Here is a 22,241-nt window from a genome sequence, read left to right as displayed (position 1 = left end):
TTTACCTCACGTTAGTTGTTTTTTTTGTAATATGTAACATATAGCATGTATCGTACGTAAATTATGATGTAACCATTTACATATGCAAAACTGAGTGATTATTATAGTGATTTATTTCTTATAAAATACGAAATTAAACTTGGAAATGTAGTGTTTTTATTTGGACGTATTTGTTGTAGGATATCCCCACATTATATATGTAATAAATAATACAAATTCCACACAGGTATAGTCGTTCGATTTGTAGCTGGCCCCGAACAGCCAATCCTTTGTCGTGCTACTTGCCTACAAAAAAAAAGAAGGTTGGATCGCTTAATCCGGTTATTGAATTAAGACTATGGAAATTGGAAGAAGATTCAAAATGAACTAATGGAAAAATATTTTTCACCTCAGCAGCTCGAACAAGGGTACTTTGCTTCTTAAAAACAGTGAGCAAAATGCGATTTTGCTCACTAAGTCATTTTGTCTCACTCAGTGAGCAAAATCGCATTTTGCTCACTGAGTGTGTCTCACTCAGTGAGCAAAATGCGATTTTGCTCACTGAGTGAGACAAATTGACATTCAAGTGACCTTTATAGTCAAATGTCATTTCAACATGCGGGGTCTAATACAAGTTCGATATACTTGGGTTCTATTATTTCTGTCCCTCTAGGTATGTTCTCACTGCTTAGGGTGAAAAATTTTGTGTACTACACGAGATCAAAGTTATTTACATCTCGTGCGCTTTTGAATCCCTTACTACGCTCAATATTCTAAATTAGATTCACTCGCTACGCTCGTGAATCTATTATAGAATCTTTCGCTTGCACGGGACTCAAAATAAGCACTCGAAGAAATATCAAACTTTGATCTCTTGTTGTACAAATAACTATTGCGAGGAGTGGTCCCTCTACGGTTACCGAGTGCCGGCGAGTCGAACGCTCCAGAACCAGTCTGAAATGTGTCATCGAGAAGCATAACCAGGGGCTGATTGCATAACAAACTACAACTATTTATTATTTATTTATTTATTTATTTAACTAATATTACAAGCGGAACTCCTTTTCTAATTTCACTTATTAAATAAGGAGTTCCGCTTGTAATATTAGTTGTAGTTTGTTATGCAATCGGCCCCCGGGGTGCGAAACTCCTGACCTCGGTCAAACTCGGCTCCGCTCGGCTCAGCATTGCTCTGAGCAATTATTAGGGTTGGCACCACTTGACTTCCTTTTGCGTGCACGACCACAGATAAGATAATCACTTGATTTTTGACAACCCTAAATAGCCGAAAGGGATAGTGCCATATATTAGAAAGGCACAGCATGATTCGACCCTGAACCGCTGTCAAACTTCGTTTTTGTAGGAAGTTTCCTTTCTGTACGGTAGTACTATTAATTATTCTGTGGCATAACAAAGGTGCGTTATCGGAGAGCGCACTTAAGTACATGGTTTTTTTGAGCGTTGGACTATCCCGCGCTCAGGGTAGTGCACGTGCGGTTTTACTTAAAGACAAAGGATTAGCCGTTTGGGGCCAGCTACAAATCGAACGACTATACTGCATTATCGATTTCTAAAAACATAAGGCAAATGAAATAAAAACGCAATTCTCAAATAACTTGATTTATTGACAAGTTTCTGCTAATACTTTCGTATTGCATCTTAACAAGACTGGTTAAAATAAAATAAGCTTGTTAAAAGTTCTTCTTAATTGCACCAATTAAAAACTAATGCAATCAATAGAACATTTTTAAAATCCACGATTTCATCGTGGTTTGCCTGCACCCTTGCTATATTAGAAACAAATAACATCAACACAGTTTTTCAAAACACAAATGTATACAAACTAGGGTTAGTCTATAGTATATGTAAAACGAGTTATTTCATTAAGTCCTAATGTATTTATTATTTTAAAGGAGAATTATAAAATGATAAACTTTAAGGTATATAGTCTAATGTTTGTCTGTGTTCGTTTTGTCTCATGTCACTTTTACAGTTACATGATATTTCATGAAAATAGTAAGGTTTTCAAGTATCTACTTCTAAGTCCAATGTTCAGCAGTGTAAATTATTTTTGTAAAAATTAGGACAGATTAACGCATAAGTCGACATAGCTCAGCAACGCCACAGTCAGAATTAGGGCTGATTTAGACGGCGCGCGAACTCGCATGCGTTTAGTTACATTGGGGACTGTTGTTACGTCCAATTCAACCGACCGATCAAAACCCGCAATGGTATGAAACTCGCATGCGAGTTCTTGTATCGTCTAAATCAGCCCTTATTGAACTGGTACAGTCTCCATCTGATAAGTATGTATATCCGACCGCATGTGTTTACAAGTATTTAACACGACTACTGTCAAAGCGTTCGTGTATACATACTTGAGCAGCCTGTCTTGCACAGATAATTTCGACGACTCTGACAGGAAGAGAAATTTCAGAATTGGAAATTGCCTCGGCCGAGGCGGCGCGCGCGAGGCACGTCTACACTGGCCGTTTTGTGCGCGCGGAAATTGCCTCGCGCGTATGCTCGCTCTGTGTGGACCCGGCTAATAGAGCAATTTTTTAACATCTGTTTTGTAACGATTACCAATGCTTCCGCATTAGCGTTCTCGTAAGTTACTAGCACAGCTATGACGTTAGGAGCACACAGCGATATATGCTATGGTCGGTATAGTACAAACATTGCGCCGAAACGAGCATCTGCATATGATCTAATCAACAGAAACATTCATTTGGCGGCATATTATAGGTCTAAAGAAGTTCACGTAACTTACATTTTACTCATCGCTAGCCAACATGAAAACGTCATTCAATAAAGAATTGTTTAAAATATAATAAGCGAATAGTTTATTGTATACTAATATGATCATTCTTTGTTGCTATCAAATCATTTGGTAATTTTATCTCTTGTCAGAATAACACACACAGCAGCAAAACTATTTTAGCCGTCCCTCTTTACTCAATGACGTGTCGCCCCTTGACAGTTTGGCTAACTACAGTTGAACCGTTAAATTCAATTAAACCGCAACATTGTTCAAATACGCAAGTAATCGTAAATATTGTCGTCTCATAATTGTATCTAGAAAGGTTCAAATTTCGTCAGCCAACTAGCGCGGCACGAGAACGGTTTCGTAGGTGCCGCCCGCGTTAGGGACCGTTTACAATTTGATTAGTGACCAGTGCGAGTTCATAAATGTTCTACTCGCGTTTAGTAGCAGACGTATAACACGCACTAAACACTAATCAATGGGGTCGGCCAGTCGAAGTATTTAGCAGATCAGATGGCGCCAGCATAGTTTGCCCTGTCAATCCCTACAATTGTGTCAAATTCTTGCTTTTTTAATGGAATTTTATGTCATGGATGCCAGCCCTTTAAGCCAAATCTCATAGAACTCAACTAGAGAAAGGGCAAGCTATGATGGCGCCATCTATGCAAACCCTTGACGGTTGCCAACCCCAATAGTAAACGTTAGCTTAGTAATCGTCGCCGCGCGAGATGACCTCCTTGCAGGTGGGGCGAAGCAGGATGGTGTGCTCGAACTGCGCGGTGTAGCTGCCCTTGACGTCGCAGAGCGGCGGGTAGGCGTCCACCACGCCCTTGTCGCACAGGTCCTTCAGCGCCATGGCGTAGCGCGACGCGCCCGCGCGCTCCAGCCAGCGCTTGCAGAACGCGAGGGTGCTGAAGTTCTTGTTGATCAGGTTCAGGAGTTGTTTTGACGATTGTAACCTGGAATTGAGAGTTCTGATGAACTATACGAGTTAAACGTAATGTCACAGTCTAAACAGTCGTTCGACGAGGGGGCTGTCGGGCGCACCCGAACTGTCATCGCGTTGTTAGTAGCTTGGTACACGTCATAAGCCGTCGGACCACTGTTACTTTTTACACTGGTAATGTGATGCCGTACCGAGAAAACATACAGACTTAATTTCCGTATGACGCCGCCGTGCCTTGTCACTGTTGTAGATGGCTTTTTAGCGTTGTGCTTATATAACAAAGGAACAGCGCCATTTACTTTTAACCCTTTAAAGATGCACTAGACTAAAGATGACTAGTATCTTGTGCATTGTAGGTTCTTCCATGTTGTGGGTTACATTGGAAGCTTAAACTTGACATTTACACTTCGGGCCAATAAACAGCACAACAGGACGGATGTTTATGTCTATCTTGAAGTAAGAATTGAATGTAGAAGTGACTGTAACCGTACCTTAGCGGAACGAATTGCTGGTCGAAGTTCTTCATATAGTGCGAGCAGTCCATGTCGTCGTGCACCTGCCCGCGGCCCGTGGAGCCGAAAGTCTCGATCGCGTAGAACTCGTTTTCCTCCATGCGGGTCGTCTCGCCGCCTTTCACGATCGGCACGGTCTTGCCGGCGTGGATCCCTGGTAAAATCATGGTTTAATTTGATTTATCATTGTGAAAACCAGTCACAGATTAAATACTAGTACTAGGTACAGAAGGTGCACTCTCTAAAAAAACGCGTATATTACGAATTACGACAGATATGACCGCGATATGAAGCGCGAGCAGGCGTCTGTTCCGTAGCGGTGCGCGGCGACTACTACACCTAGACACCAAAATTGGTGTGGGCCGCAAGTATTTGTAGCGACGCGACGATATCGCGGAGTGAGCCACGCCTGAACCAGTAGAGTACTTAATAAAAATGTATAATGATACAAAAGAGAACAAAATAATCAACATTACTTACTATATGGTCCAATTGAATGTCCGTTCAGATTACGGATAGGCTTCACTTGATATACAGTGCCATCCAATTCCACTTCATGCGACTCCATAACCTGTGAAAAGGTTACAGGTTATTATTGTAGATTATCACTTATAACAAGGGTCAGCAGCTAAGTCAATTAAGACAAGCTAAGTGCTAAAGAAAGGTAAAACTCAGGAACCTTTAAACGCTTATGCAATTATTATCCATTTTCTAATAACGTAAGTAAGATCCAATACTATACACTTAACCGGTTCGTTGCGAAAACTTTTGGCTGTGTCGGCGAATAATTGTTTCATGTCACGACAGGCGTGCCTTACGCCATAGAATATGATGGCACGCCTGTCGTGTCATACGCCACACGTTAAAACATTGATGACACGCCTGTCGTGCCATCCGCACCGAAACGGTTAACAAATATCTGATACCTTTCTAAGCACTTAATAGAAGGCAAACGCCGCTAAGGAAATCAATTCCTACAGCTAAATAAAGTGAAAGGTAAGTTTAAAATCAATTTTAAACGTAAGTAAATTGTTCGTCTTAAAATTCACAACTAATCCTTCAAAGGCAAGGCATTCTGGAAAGGTATGTTTAGGTGCCTCCTTTCACCAGTCGATCGTAGCACTGGTTGAAGTGCAGAGGCGACATTAACAGTATCATACCTCTTGTACTGCAGCGCCCACATCACACAGCCTGACATCAACCCCCGATGCCTTAATGCCGGCCTCTGTCGCCTCCTGCACTCCCTTCACCAGCGGGTCATAGCGTGGGTTGAAGTGCAGAGTGAACGCGCAGTCAATGATGCGTCCGTTGATATGCGTACCGAAGTCAATCTTCACTACATCGTCGTATTCAAGCACTGTAGTATCGCCTAGAGGAAAAAAATGTTTTCAAATCATGTAGAGCTGCCAAGGATGAGTTCCAATCCCGTCGACTTAAAGAACTAGAGGGACATCGGACGGGATGAGCTGAAAGCTCGCCCACTAGCGGCTATTATTAGGTATAATTATGGCAATGGTGTGCTTTCGTGGACGTTGTGCGCAACTCTTTTCTTTGTGAATAAGATCTGCAACGCGAGGCACATATGAGCACATGAACGCCTTCAACAACTGAGTTGTTAATAAAATTGCTTGTTCAACTAATAGGATATACAACCCTATTGCGACTTTTCAGCCTGTAGAACTGTAGATTTTACCTTCCACTTACAGGCCAATCGAAAATGTATTATGTTTTGGATTAACACAGTACACCTTAAAGATAATTAGACATTATATTTACCAGTGTTGGGTGTGTAATGCGCAGCGCAGTGGTTGCGACTGCAGCCTGTGGGGAAAGCCAGCCCCGCTTTGAGCCCGTCTTCACCAATGAGACGCCGGGCCGTGGATTCCAGCTCCTCACATATTTGGATCATTGTCATGCCCGGCTTTATCCAGTCGCGCATGTACTGTCGTGTCTGGAATAAGATACAAAACCTCATTTGCATGTCAAGAAGTTTGAACTCGAAATAGTTGAGTTTTTTAATAATTATTTGTTTCACCACACCAATTTAATTTGATTTGATTTAATTTCCATTTTATATTATAATCCTAATGCAAGAAAATACTAACTGTAAAACGTTTGAAATCAAATCCAGATGAATGCAATTAAATATTTATTATTCAAAATCAACACCTAAAATTCAATTCCACTAGCCAACATACTACTAGGAAGTACTCAAAATTTGCATCCAATAGTTTAGCCACTCTGGTGGATAAAATGCCACTTTCTCATCAGTTATTGAAGAATTAAGAAGGGAGTTACAAGATAATGTGGTGCAAAATACATTGTTAAATGATAGTTACCTGTCTGTGGGCCTCAGCAGCATGTCTGATCTCCTGGTATATGTCTTGGTGCATCCTATCCAAGGCTCTTTTTTCCTCACTGGAGAACCGCTCCTTTGCAGTCCTGTCATCAATGCCTTCAGCATGTCCATGCTCCATTATTTGACCCTCGGGGAAGTTGCCTATGTTTAAACATCAGTTATTCCACTGGACTCTTATCTATGATAATTTATGTAGGTTAACCCTTTTCCAGGCCGCACCAATCTACAAGGTTTTCCCGATAAGTCCAAATATATTCCAATTAATCCAGCTTTGATGATTCATTTGAAGAGAAACTCAAATTTCCCGAAAGTGCAATCTAATTTGAATCTTAATGCAAAGTTTGCTACAATGCCAAACACAGACATTTATTGAAGAATTGGGAGGAGGCCTTTACCCAAATAGGATCCATATCTCATGAAAGGAGGAAAACAAAAACAACTACAGCATAAAAACACATTTTACCGAATCAAAAAATTTGAAAACTAATTAATTTGTAAGAGTTATGGAAATAAAGAGGCTAAAGGCTAATAATAATGCTAAATTTGAAATTCTAGGGGCGGGTATGTGGTCGCTAAATTGTACTATGCCTGGAAAAGGGTTAACCTGCTCTGAGGCTGCTGCTGTGAGGGGGGAGGCCTATGCCCAGCAGTGGGACACCGTAGGCTTATAATATAATATAAGTAAAATAACCTGCTCTACAGTTGGTTCAGCGTCTAGTATAAAGGCCACCACTAAAGTTATCAGCAACTAGTTTTGGAGAAGGGTAACCTAATAAGGTAAAGCCCTGTCTCCATATCCCGCGGCAAACTATCGAACATTGGCTCGCGAGGCAGCCGCGCACAATGGATACCGGGTTGGCTCGCATATTAAATATATTAAGAATGGGTCACTCCCATATTTAAAGTCGAAAAACGCTCGACATGTTTCACTCTGTACCAAGGAGTGTCATCAGGAGCTTCCATTGACGATGACAGACCGGCGCAGACTGCCGCAGTGTACTCCTCGCTCCGGAGTGAAACATATCGAGCGTTTTTTCGACTTAAAATACGTGAGTGACCCATTCTTAATATATTCAATATGTCTGTGCCTCACTGAAGTTTTGTTATTAAGATAAAAATGTGACTCACCCTGCGGGTACAACTCAGCTATAGGTATAGTGGGTGGATTGGTCTGTTCCTTTGCTGCTCCTTTGCCTCCCTTGCTCTTGTTTTTCTTTTTCTTCTTCTTTTCTTCACCCTCAGGTGGGGCATCTTCCACAGACAGTGATTTAACTTTTTCAGTTGCATTAGTGACTTCATTGTTATCACCAGTTACTTCAGAATCTGGTAATGGAAAATATGTGCATCAAAATTTATAATCACCTCCCGAATTATCTGAAAAACTTGAAAATCCCGAATTGTTCCAAAATAAGTTAAAAATCTTCCTTCTTAAAAAGTGCTTTTATGTGTGGCAGACTATTTTTACGAAAAATATGACTAAAAGGATCTCATAATAATATATATAATGAAAATTGTAAATGTTTAAAATTGTTTTAACTGTAGTATAGGTATATGTTGCTGTGTCCTTACTGGACGTCCTGATAAACTACTAGCCCAATGTCCTAAACTAAACCAATGATATGTACCACCTTTATAACTTGTTTGTGATATGCAATAAATTATTCTATTCTAAATACCAAGTTACTTATATAATATAACTTGAATTATTTAATACACAACATAAAAAAACATCAGATGGATTCATTCATTTATTCTTCATTATTAGTTCAATTTAAATAATGGCATAATCATTCTATTTGTTAATATTCCAACTAGACTGAATCGTACTTGGCAAGCCTTTGTCTTTGTTTTTATTTTATACCTATTTATCGCATGGCAAGGAATGTTAGAGGTTATACAGATATGAACGTCCATTTACCTGGAGCAAAGGTACTCCCATTGTACTTATCATTCTTATTACACTATTATAAGCCGAATACGATAAATAATATTTATAACCTAACCTGCCTTCTTCTTCTTTTTTTTCTTTTTCTTCTTCTTGGCGGGATCCTTGGTATCTTCCTCTACGTCGTCTAGTTCGTCCTCTTGGCCATTTTCATCTACGTCTTTTTTCAAATCTTCCTCTTTCTGAATTGAAGCCATGTTTAATACTTTAACAGAAATAACTGATAAATTCCATGCGACTGCCCGCAAAAGTCAATCTCATTTACGTCACATTCGACAAGTTTTCATTGAGCTAAAAAACTGCAAACATTCCAGTACGTTTTAATTCATTCAATATTGAGCTTTTTATTGTAAAAAATAAGAATGTTTTTGCTGTAAATGTTTATAGATCGAAATCTATTGATAATAAAAAGAAACTAGCGTAATAAGCCGTTGCGATGAGTTTGTTCCGAGGTCTGTGGAGCCCTGTAAATTAAAAATAATGTAAGGCCAGTCCAGACGGGAACTATTTTCGCCCAATCTGATGAAATTGCCTGATCAAATCAGAGGGTCTACCGCGAACTACGTTCGACGTGTTACCGAGGGGGTAACACGTCACACTTACGTACGAATTTACAAGTGCGACAGAGAGGCAACATGTCGAACGTGATCCACGGTAGGTCATGAAATTGGCTCGCCGATTTCACTTAATGTAATTTTAAGATTTTGATCGATCAAACGGAGATGCGGACGCAAGAATGCCAATTTTCGACGAATTTAATAATTGGATGCTATTAGATGAGATTGACGCCAATTTTTTTAACGCGCGTTGAATAAGTTCTCGTGTAAGCCCCCATACCCACGGGCGCTTTTACAACGCGCGTTAAAAAAGCGTTTGAATGACACAAATGGATACATGTGTATTTATTCACACGACAGCGGTGGCGCTTTTTATCAAGCGTTGTTGGATTTTCGACTTTAAGCCTTGGTAGTTAAATCGAATTTAGAGTGCGGACAGATTCAAGCGCTTTTATTAACGTGCGTTGAAAAAGCTTTCGTGCGAATGGGGGCTCTTTCGTGCGAATGGGGGCTAAATGGGGCCTAAGCCCCCGTTCGCACGGGACCTTTTTCAACGCGCGTTAAAAAAGCGTTTGAATGACACAAATGGATAACCATGTACACGACAGCGGTGGCGCTTTTTATCAAGCGTTGTTGGATTTTCGACTTTAAGCCCTGGTCGTTAAATCGAATTTAGAGTGCGGAAAGTTTCAAGCGCTTTTTTAACGCGCGTTGAAAAAGCTGTCGTGCCATAGAAGGTAGCATCCTATAGAAGTGGTGTGCGCGTGCCTCCGTGAGGGACAAAACATACACAGTGCGACAATATTAAAAACACGTTGTAACATTCCTGACAATATACCAAAAACAATCTACGTAATTCGGTCGGGTTATTTGTTGCCCACCATAAACCATACTAAATTTATGGTGGGAAACAAACAAAAAGTGAGACTGTGACAAGGACAAGCAATAGTACCGCATTCTCTGCTACTCCTACTGAAAGTTCTATAAGTGTATCTCGTTCGGTCATTTGCCCCTCCCCCGTTTCCTCTCTATATTATTGTACCTCTATGTGTCGTGCGAATGGGGGCTAAAAGCCGTAGCAGACTACCGCACCGCACCGCGATCATGGTGCGGTGCGGCGCACGTATTGATAGCGTGTAAGGTGGTTTACGAAATTAAATTCGGCAAAATAATTTACAGCAATGATTTAGAGAAACATTTTTGTTAAAATTTTAGAATATTTGAAAAAGTCGTGAATTTCGTGACATGCAAATCGGAAGCCGAAGTTTTTGTAGAGAGGACTTTCAATATACTTCACATTTTAAAATTTTAAAATTCCGTATCTGTTATTTGATTTTACATAATATTATGATATTATTCATATTATACTCCTTTTTTGAGACGCACTTTTGCGAAAAAGAAATATATTTTTACATGTTTTACCCTTGCTAGTTGCTACATTTGACCGGATATAAACAAGTGATTTGACTTTTGTTTAGGGAAATTTGATGTTGAAAAAGGAGTCGTGAGTCGTCGAACACGCACGCAGGCGTTTATTTTTGCGTCAGCGTCATATTTATTTGATTTTTAAAATGTTATTACCTACTGTTTGAATGTGATATCTACTTAGGTACATATACGTTTAGTTTATATTATGTGTAACTGTAAAGTTAATTTCCTTCGTTCTGTTAGAAAGATCATTTTATTGTGGACAGTTTTAATAAGTTAACCATTAAGTAACCGTTTTTTTACAAGAGCGATACGAAAACCAAACAGCCGTGACCCATGAGCCCATGACCGGACCCCGTCGCTGACTGAACTGAAGAAAATTGAGACTAAGGTAAGTTGTACCTAATTTAGATTTAGTACCTATGTTGTAATAAGTTAAGAGTCTGTGCGGAAAGAGGAGAGTCGTGGAATGTATGGGGCTCAATCCATTCCAATTTCCACGACTCTTCTCTTTCGAACAGGCTCTAAGTAGTAAATTACTACTAGTAATATAAGTATTGTACGGCATATGGCATATTGTACGGACAGTTGTACAATTGCTATTAACGTACGTTGTTGCATTTTCCCAGGTAAGTAAATATTATGGCTCCTCTACACGTTGGCCCAACCTATTGGTCCAATATGTTGGGACAACGTGTAGAGGGGGTATTGGTGTCGGTTGGCTTATTGCTATATCATTCTACCGCATGGCTACGTCCCTTGGATTGGCCGGCGTTGGCCCATCGTGTAGAGGAGCCATTATATGAGTATTAAGGCCCCAGTACACAATGGGCCATCGCCGGCCACTCCAAGGGACGCAGCCATGCGGTAGAATGAGATGGCAATATCACTTGCTCCCTCTAACGCATAAATGCGTCCCTTGTAGTGGCCGGCGATGGCCCATTGTGTACTGGGGCCTTTAGGTATACTCATTAGGTATGTAGGTGCATATAGATTACATTCAACCAGAAAGCTGTTACCTTTCGGTCCCACAATTCCCACATGTCACTCCCATAAGCTGACACATACTGTAGTGATCTTATCTAAGAACCTACCTATACCTAGGTACTAAAGTTTTCATTTACTCTCATAAATTATCTTGTTTGCTCTGTACCTACCTATTTAACCCTTCAACTCTGCACTTCAAAACGTTAGAAACCTCTCACTCATTGACGGTTTTGATTTTCTGATAGGTAGGTAGGTATAGCAATGCACGCACGAGAACTTTCCAAAGTTGCGAAACTTTCCACATGAGAATTTCTCGGTAACTTCTGAGAATGTTCTCGAGAACGAGAATTTATTTATTTATCGTAGTTTATACCATGAATATTCACGATAGTTTAGGTGTAGTATCCTCACCCCCAGAAAATTCCGACTTTTGGTCTACCGCCTCCGGTCAGAAAAATGTATGACGGCCCGGCCAAACGGTCAGACCTAGGTGGGGGGTGCTCGACCAAATGTCATAGAGGGATCCTGGCAGTTTTTGACGCCGCCATGTTTTTTTCAATATGGCCGCCTTTTTTTTTAATTTTTTTCATGTTTGTCCTAGCGCGTTGAAATTTTGGTCACGGCATCTCGGGGTCCCCGAGATAGGTATCTACCTATGAAAAATTTTTTTTTTGAAAAATGCTACAATTGCGGGAAAACTGGCCACTTTTATTTTGTATGGCAACTTTTAAACGGTGCGTGATAGGTGGGAGGTGCTCGACCAAATGTCATAGAGGGCCCCGAGACAAAACAAAATGCATTCAAAAAATGAAAATGGCCGACTCTTTTTTTCAAGTTGGTCCGAGCGCGCTGAGATTTGGCATGGCGGGAGATAAGAGGCCTCTAGATTCCTATGACAAAAAAATTTTTTTTGAAAAAATCCAAGATGGCGGAACAATAATTTCCATGTTGCAGGAATGTTCTGAGAACATTCTCCAGAACGTTTCCGCTTTTTGGGAATGTTCTGCAATTTGTACATTGCTAGGTAGGGTACGGTACGGCAGCTGCCCGCAGTTTACTAACTTCGGTAATCGCGGTAGACCCTCTGATTGCCTGATGGCTACGTACGCTCTAAGAAAAGCTCAAGAATTGGCACAGGGACTAGTTTTATCTAACGACCCGAACTGTCCCGAAACCAACCTAGAGGGGAAACTAATAGGCATTACAAACAGAAATAATTACATTAATTACCGAGGCAAGATCAAAAACTATTACCGTGTCAGTGGGATAAAAATAATTTGGGTATCCCTCAAAACACAGTTTGTAAGACTACTTAATATAAATAGGTAACTCAAGTCACTGAAACTTTCAAACTTATAAAGTTATTACTGTTTCGTCGAAGGTCTTTAAAACGAAATTACCCGACGAAATAACAAAGTCCTCCCCGTTTTTATTGTTTCAACCGAAAATATTGCCTCGCGGAACAAATACAGCTATGTTAAGCCAAAACGTCGTAAGTGTCTACTAGCGCTTTAAGTTATACGACTATTTGGTTTAACAAACGCTGAATAGGCGGACTCTGTGGTTATTTATAGCTGCCAGACGCGCACTTAGTCTATTTTCTCATATGGGGCAAGAGGTAATACTGCCCCCTTGCTGAGATAAGCTGCACTATATTATATCCTTTATATCTTATAGTTATTATGTCCCTAAACGTTGTAGGAAGTACAAAAAAATGAAATACGACCAGCGCTGTGCCCCTTTATCACACAAATATATACTCAGGCGCAGCCACTTTGTGTAGTAGAAAAAGGCGGCAAATTTAAAACATGTAGGCGCGAAATGTTCCATAGAAAACTTATATCGTCCCTTTTTCTTACTGACAAGCTGGGTGTGTTTCAGTATAAATATATACCTACCTTTCAGTAGTTAAGTTGTATCATTAACAGTTAAAGTTATTATTTTGTACCTACCAATTTAACTACTTAGCGCCTTATCTCAACTGCAAAGTAGACTTTACATACCTAATATTGTCGATGGCAAAATCTTCAAAAAAAAAACTTCAAAACTTTGCCAGACACTCGAGGTTACAGGATAGACGGAGTCCTTATGTAAAGTTTTGATACCAAACCAAACATAAGAGACCAAACCAAACATAAGAAAACTTCGTAAACGCTGGGCTCGTGGGGTTGAACTCGATGAGAAGAGCTACCTATACAATGCATAGTCAGCAGATATAGGTATTATGTATATAATAAAGGTATATTGTCTGAGAACGTCGAGAACGACCCATTTGTTTCACCTAGTTATTAAAGCTACTGCCGTAAGCCGTAAAGCTTTTGCTAAAGTAAGCATATTAAGTTTCCTAACAAAATGGAAGAAAGCGAGAAACGTCGCATTGCTGGAGCTAAGCTAAGAGTCTCATTATTAGCTTATTGCTAAATGTTGTATTATTTTTGAGAATGTTGTCCAAGTTGCGTTTCTTATCTTCCTCGTTACACTCTTTACATTATGTAAACTTTTGAGCGAAAGTTAATTGCGTTTAGCCCATTTAAAACGCTCTATATCATGTATTCTGTCGTACGGCCTGAAACTTTTATAGTTTTAATTTTATATTAAATAAGTAGGTCTTATTTGTTAGTGTTTTGCTGACTTGAACCGGAACCACCCTGTTACCGTATCATTTAAGGCTCCGTCACACAGGCGCGTTTTGCGGGCGGCGCGTAAGCGGGGCGCGCCGCTTTTACATATAAAACGTTCAAGCCGCGCTCACGCCTCGCCCGGATAATGCGCCTGTGTGACGGAACCTGGCTTTTTCACTTCCCGCTTTATTCTACTAAAAAAAAATATAGAATATCGGTGCTATTTTTGGTCATAATTTTTATAACTACAACTAAATATGTATGAGTACGTTACTCACACGTAAAAAAGTTGACACGTTACTTCTGATAAATCTCGTTTTTGCGCATTGAAAGACTTGTAGCATTCCTGAAATAGACCTATAGGATCCGCGGACTACCGGTTGGGAACCACGGCTCTAAAGGAAGTGATGTCACTACGTGGCTTCGCTTCCCATGCCGGCTTCCAAATAACCCCTGAAAGAAATGAGGAACATCAAACGTCGTAGTAAAAAGCGGTCAAGAAAATATGAGCAGAAATAAAGAGAAATAAAGTGTCTGTCTTCCTCAATAGGTACCGTCTATAACGTGGTTAAAAAAAAAGAGTGTAAAATCCCGAGTTATATTTCATTAAAATAATTAATTACGTATTGTAGGTACGGTCAGCCAAGAAAGTGGTCTACCACTTTTCGACTCTATCAATCAGATGATATACTTAGTCGAAAAGTGGTAGACCACTTTCTTGGCTGACTGTACTTACTCGTTGTTTTGGACAGAAAAGCGCTTGTTCCTAATGTGTTTTGTTTTTACGAAACCACCAAACGGTATCTAAGCCGCAAGAAAGTTTTACGATTCAAATGACTTCGAAGAACCACCAACCAACCAACGACCAATTCGAACGTGCACCTGGGGGGAGGCTAGCCAAGATGCCAATCGTTTGCGCTGTAGCGAACGAAACGGTAATGAGAGACATTACGGTAATGTTTCTCTATCACTCTTCCTTATAAATGCGAAAGACAGGCGTATTCTAATTTTAATAAACGTCAAAAATTAGATCTGGATACGATATGGATGGAATCTGTCAGTCTTTGTCAAAAGTGACGTTTTTGTTTGAAACGCTAAATGTCTTCCTCGGGCGTATTCTAATAATAATAAAGTCGAAAATTTGATCTGGATACAAGTGGATACGATATGGATCGGATCTGTCAGTGTCAAAAGCGCGTTCATTTCACTCGGACTTGTCCGTAATTGTACTAGTGCGAGTACCTGTAGGGTAGGGTAGTAGGGTATCGGACCCAGGACCCACATGTTTTTAGCGTTCCGTACTTCGGGTACGGAACCTAAGAGAGACCCCACACTAGCGTCTCTCGAGCGTACCTCTATGGCTGCTGTTCGAGCTCGACGCAACGTTGCCGTTGACGCAACTGCGCAGCTACGCCATTTTCCATAGCGCTGGCTAGACGCTGACGCTCAAAAGACGCTAGTGTGGGGTGGCCCTAAAAATTCATGATGTTATGGACCCCTTGAGGCCCGAGTCCGACTTAATAATTGAGGAAACTTACTATTTACGTTTTCAATGATTATACACAAAAAATAGTCTCAATTAATGATAAAGTTTCACAACTTGCCCCCGCTGAAAGTAAACGGAGGCAATCCTAGCTTAACGGCGCGATTCGGGTAATGAATTAGAGATTTACTAGATACGAAAAGATATGTGACGTTCCACGGCAAAAGGTACCATTGCCCCGGCTGAATATTGGAGCGGCGTTAATAATAGCGTAAGCGCGTAAGGTACCTTCTGCCGTGGAACTTCACATATCTTTACTATTTCATATCTAGTGGATCTCTTCATTTCCCGAATCGCGCCGCAAGCCGACCACTGACCAGTCCGCCGGACGATATCGGCCGGTCAGTTGTTCGGAACTGTCAAATTTTTGTTCTAACTGACAGGCCGATATCTTCCGGCGGCCTGTTAGTCAGTGGTCGGCTTTAGAAACTTTTATATTAACTTCAGCAGCGGTATCATGGTCGCATTTTTATCACCTGTCATGCCATGCGTCACTTTCTCACTAACATATTTGTTAGAACGTGACAGGCATGGTGACAAATGATAAAGAGCCGACCATCTTAGCCCTACAGCTCTCCTAATATTCTCTAAGATGTATGTTTATTTAGTTATAGTAGAGCATAAATATGTATGATGTAGGTACTCTAGTAGTTCTAGTACCTACATCACAAACCTTTGACATTGAGCTTAAGGTGGTTCTACTTGCTCGACTTTCATGTTAACTCACTACTATTCTGTAGGGTGTCTTCACTTGAATACGTAATGTTTGGGTAGTATATATATTTCTTACTGCGCCAAAGTAACAAAATACTAGAAATTGATTAATATTTTTAAGAAAAAAGCCTTTGAAAATTAGTAAAATTTTGCCCCATTGCTTGTTTGTGTGAGTGATGCTTATAGTATAGGTGTAATTCTAACATGGCGACTTCTTTGACAAGCAATCATTTTTATTTTTTTTTTATTTTTAGAAGGTTTATTTATAAGGTAGATACAAACATTAAAAATAAAATAAATCATTTTTAATTTATCAAAGGTGTAAGGCCAAGCGCGCACCACGACTTTTTGTCGCGCGATAATTTAGTCGCAGAAATGTAACGTATGTGTTTATATGGCAGTGCGCGCATATGCGACAAAAAAATCGCAGCGATTTTAAAATTGTGATTTGTCACATTTTTCCGCGACTGCTCGCGACGCGATTGTCGCAAAGTGAATTGCAGCATACGGAGCTGTATGTATGGCCCCGCGCGCACTGCGATTATAAAATCGCACCCCGGACCTCAGTCGGCATTTGGCTCTCCAAGCGTCAACATATCGGAACCTGCTTCTCCAATGGAACCACAAGATGAGACGCTTGATGTTGACCGTTTAATTATGGAAATAGAAGGAGATCACCTTTGTGTCTATAAGAAGACACGTTTCACGACAAGCGACTGGTACGAAATCCATGTTGAGAATGAACAAATCGTCGACTTTTTCATCGCAGTGCGCGCAGTGGATTTTCTGCGATATATTACAGCGCGATTCTAAAATCGTGTCGCAAAAATTAAAATCGTGTTGCGCGCTTGGCCTAACAGATGGCATTTTAAAACCGGAACACAGGTTACCTGTGTATTTTGTTTTATCTTGGTGGTATAAAGTCTCAAATTAAATTATTGAAGTGAAAACTTCTTTAGCGGCGCTGTGCACTTTTTGAGGTGGGGAAAAAATGATAAACTCGAGACAGCGTAAGGCGTCTCTCCTCTCTTTCTACCGCACCGTGAAAATGTATGCCTGAGCCTGCCGTTTCATGTAGGCGGCGCAGCGCGCTTGCGTGACGTATGTTATGTGTGACGGACAATGTCATTGTTTTTTGATTTAAATGCCATCTAGTGAGTTTCCTTCAAACTGGTATTAATATAACGGTAGTACCAGTAGTACTCACAGTGATGTGCTTAGGGGTTTCAAGTAATGTGACGATACAACGCTAGATGGCGTTAACCTCAATTATACATAGTGCTGCAGACATTTTGCACTATATGGCCCTGTTATTAATATTTTGAGTTACAATGTCGTTGAGTTTTCAGTTCTGCCGCCATTAGCGGAGTGCAACCCGTTGTTTTTTTATTAAGTAAATATATTGATTCATGTTTTTCACACTATTACCAACTATTAGTCGCACCAATAAAAGTCTGCAGCGGATGTGATAGCCCACGGACTGTAAGTGTTATTTATACGTCATAATTTCATAGAAGTTTGACGTTTAAAATGACACTTGCACTGCGTGGGCTATCAAAATCGCGGCAGACTTTTTACGGTCTAACTTACGATATCTCCTTTGTTCAAACTCTTTTGAATCGAACTCTACTGGTTGGTTTTTGGATGCAAAATAATTGTCAGTATGTCAGTGTACCGTCACAAAGAGAATATAATCACTACGTTTTACCGTCAGTAAGTGAAACTAATGAAATAATCTTGGGACTCGTTTAATATTCTTTAGGCAACAACCGGCAATCATTCGTGGCTATTTGTGAAGTCCAGCTATCAGCATGCTCTACGAGCACAATTTATATGTATAAATTTTGTTCTTCCAACCTCGACTCTGGCAATATTGTCCCACTGAACAGATGCCTTTTTTGTAACTGAAGGGTACTGCAAGAAATAAAATAAAAACTCAATAGTAGCGTGAACAACACTTGAAATAATCGTAATAGTCGTAATTCTACATTGTTAATCCAAAGATACAGGCACAGGTTACCTAGACCATAATGTCCATAATAAATAAACTTCTCACTCACTGCAAAATCGCCTACCTATATTATGTCATTATTTGTAAGTAGGTATCACAATATCTAAAGCTATTCAAAGCAAATATAAAAATGTGGGTAATAGATAAATGTTTCTACTGTATAAATGATAATTTAAGTTTCTCATGAGTTTTCCTAATATGTAACTAAATATGTACCTATACTGTAAATGTATGTACACTGGAAAAGGTAGTTTCGGTGTAACTAAATTTATATGTAATTGTATATTCCACCTGCAATATGACCTGATTCTTACATACAATAAAAACTTTGAACTTTGCAATGTTTGGGAATTGTTAAAGCTATTAGACAACGTCGTATAGTGTTTGAGGCGCAATCAACGATCGCGTGATAAAAACGCCACGGCTGTGTTTACAAACCTACTAGTGGGTATAGCTGTGTCGGGGTTTACGTCGTAGTGATACCTCGGATAGGTGGTTTCAGGCCTGGGTTAGCGTCGCGACGCGCGACGTTGCCAGTCGCTGGTCGCCAGTCGCGATTTGCCTTCCCGTCCGTCTACACGCTCGGACGCCCGTTTGGCGCGTGCTACGAAAGGCTACGACATCGTAGCAATCCCATTTCATACACAAGTTAAATTCAAATTCAAACTAGTGATCTTAGACAACTTTTAAACAGTGACTTTGAGTTTGTGAGTGTGAAGTTATAGTGTTAACCAAATTATCAAGTTAACTGTGCGGTGTTTGTGTTAATAGCCTAAGTAAACGGCAAGATTAGGCACTTCGAAGTGAAACGTGTGACGATGGAAATGTTTTAGTTAAACAGGATTAAAACTAAGGAATTGCTTTCTGTGTTAGCTTAGGTGAGTCTATTTTAACATTTAACTATTTAATTAAAACATTTAACTAAGTGCGAGTTAAGTGAACGGGAAAATAGGAAAATATTTTGAAAATAATTATACATTGTAATGTTGGTCTATATTAAAATTTTTGAGTATTCGTTTACATTAGGTACGCAGTGGCGGCGCGTCCATAAAAGCCGAATCCCGCCGGCTTGCCTGTTTTTGGACGTTTGAGCAGAGTTGTAAAGGAAATATGTAAGCCAAATTAGCTTGCCTATGGATATGTTTGACGCGCCGCCACTGCTAGGTAAGTTCTTACATTTTATTATGCAGAAACAGTTTAGCACTGCCCTACTTGAGCTTAGCCTGGGGCTTGTAAAACGCTGCATGAAAAATTATAGACTAACCCTAACTACATTATCGTTTAAATTACCAAGCGCCATAAGGCTGACCCTTAGGCGCCACAAAATACCTATAAAACACATTACCGGCACGATTTGCGTAATATGCTAAGTTTATCCACATTTCTCTGCACAGGTTTTTAATTCATATTTACTGTATCTATTGATACATTCATGGCAGCCAATGGTATCCGCTATTCATGCTGTTTCCACATCTAGTCTATTATTATTCGTACCTACACAAGCTATACTATATGCATGCCATGTTTCATGTTTTCTTCCGGTTGGGAGTACCTATTTGATTAATATAAATAATAATTTATATTGGGTTGCACCTTACGATTTTTTTTAAGTAGGTACTGAGAATGTTTAATTTTGCGAGAAAATGAAGATGGTTTAATAAAAGAGTAGGTAGTATAAATAAAATAGTAGTAGTATTAGTTTACTGGTTTTTCCATATATTCAGTACCTATTACGGCTCGTCACGCCGACGGCCATTTGTCATAAAGCGTTTGAGCGCCTTCGGAGAACGGAGACTCTAATTTCTGAACTTTTTATTACTTTAATGAGGTTTGCTCACAAAAACAGGCTCCATTGGAATTAAAATAATGAGACTAGCCTAGCTAGCCTATTTTAATCTCGTGATTCGTTAACTGCCTATAGTACCTATCCATAGTTGCAGTTCATATTTACACTGGTTCACTTGAAGCGAGTTCTTAGTGATGCTAATTAATAAACCTATTCACAATATAGGTAAGAGCTTCTTGTGCCTATGGGGTTGTGCACAAATCACGCGAGGTGTTTTCGGCTACTTTTTGAGCCGCCCTCTCCCTTGGTGATATTTGATGAGGTTTTTGGATACCCCCCTCCCCCCACACAACCTCACGTGTATTTTTTTATTCTACCTAACTTTAAGATAAATAGTATTGTATATAGAAAATCTTGTTTATTTTTCTATTTTCGTTAAATAGACTCGCTATTTTGAAGTGCAGAGTGAAGAATTGAAGATTTATGTTTAACGAGACCGAGAAAAAGTATCTACTCATGTGGTAGGTTTTTTTTCTTAGTTTCGTTCACTGTAGAAAAATACACGTGAGGTTTCCTTATACCCCCCTCCCCCAATGTGATCTATCGTGATTTTTTCATGACCCCCCTCCCCCTATCGAACCTCACGTGATTTGTGCACAAGCCCTATTGTAAATCAAGATAGCGTAATAGCGATGCGGCAAATACGTATACAATAAACTATTCGGAGCTGCGAGTATTGTCTATCCATTTACTAATGAATTGGCTTTATGTTTAGAAATTCAGGAATAGCTGTCGTAGCTATGAATATATCTTATATCTGAGGATATGGCGGAATTGGTTACGTAAGGATTTACAATAAGTATAAACAGTCTATCACAACAAAATTGAGCAAGCTGAAGCTTCAGCTACCTACTTACATACTTTTACTTAGTAACTTCGAAGTTCGTCAGTTCGAATACTAGAAAGATAATGTCACAATGCAAACAATTATTCTTAAAATTATCCTCTTTCATATCAATCATCACATTTTTGTGTTTCTGTACAATTTTGCACATTTTTGTACAATCAATTATCACATTTTTGTATTTGATTTTTTTGCCAATATATAGGTAAGTATTTCGAAAATCGTTTAATATCGCAAAATAGGCGCCAGTCGTCGAGTTGCGGAAAATCGCCCGAACTCCAATACAATACAATATATATAAAATAAATAACTAGAAGTTGATATTAAGTAAGAAGCATTAGAGAACTTCAAAAGCGTTGCAAATTGGAAAATTGCAAATATCGACTTAATTAAAAAACACTTTTTTACTGTAAGTACTTCGTACCTAAGCGTTGCAGTAGCGAAGTGTTGCCAAAGTATGAAGTGATTCTAGTTTAGTAGATTTTAGCGATTTTCAAAATTACGATAGAGATAATATTGATTTATAGTTGTTCGATTTGTAGCTGGCCCCGACCGGCTAATCCTTTGTCTATTGTTAAGTAAAAACCGCGTGTGCTACTCACCTGCATAAAAAATGGTTCAGTCGCTTTAACCGGTTATTGAATTACAACTCCTATGGAAATTGTAATTAGATTCATAATGAACAAATGGAAAAATATGGTCCTATGGTTGACTGATAGAGAATGCCTATAACGGCATTAAGTCCGCCTGTTGTACTTTTTGTATGTGCAATAAAGTTTAAAAATAAATAAATAAATAATAAAAATAATTTGCGAGGCTGTGTGTGGTGTGGTCCCTCTACGGTTACTGAGTGCCGGCGAGTCGAACGCTACAGAACCAGTCTAAAATGTGTCATCGAGATGCGTAACAAAGGCGCGTTATCGGAGAGCGTACTTACACTGGTTTTTTGAGCGTTGGACTAGCCCGCGCTCAGGCGCCAATGAGAATAATACGACCCTTTTTTTCAGGCGGTTTTACTTAACAATAGACAAAGGTTTAGCCGGTCGGGGCCAGCTACAAATCGAACAACTTTACCTGCGTAACATTTCGTTTGCGATTATCATATCATTATGTTTGTAGTTATATATGTCAACCTAATACTTAATCATAAAATAGGTGTAGGTTTATAGTACGCACCTTCTA

General features: G+C 39.6%; 1 protein-coding gene across 1 annotated transcript; it reads right to left on the bottom strand.

The window, feature by feature from the left end:
* Positions 1 to 1,583: 1,583 nt before the first annotated feature.
* On the bottom strand, positions 1,584 to 8,784 carry LOC134793530 (methionine aminopeptidase 2). The gene is made up of 8 exons (XM_063765129.1): positions 8,567 to 8,784; positions 7,692 to 7,886; positions 6,544 to 6,704; positions 5,981 to 6,155; positions 5,365 to 5,573; positions 4,685 to 4,775; positions 4,184 to 4,358; positions 1,584 to 3,705 (listed from the first exon to the last, which is right to left on the bottom strand). Exons 1-8 carry the CDS (start codon positions 8,703 to 8,705, stop codon positions 3,453 to 3,455), a joined length of 1,398 nt encoding a protein of 465 aa, XP_063621199.1. The 5' UTR covers positions 8,706 to 8,784; the 3' UTR covers positions 1,584 to 3,452.
* Positions 8,785 to 22,241: the final 13,457 nt, after the last annotated feature.

This window comes from Cydia splendana, chromosome 9 (assembly GCF_910591565.1).
Source record: "Cydia splendana chromosome 9, ilCydSple1.2, whole genome shotgun sequence".
Classification (NCBI taxonomy): domain Eukaryota; kingdom Metazoa; phylum Arthropoda; class Insecta; order Lepidoptera; family Tortricidae; genus Cydia; species Cydia splendana.
The sequence above is the reverse complement of the archived record's forward strand: the minus strand, read 5'-3'. Positions and strand labels throughout refer to the sequence as shown.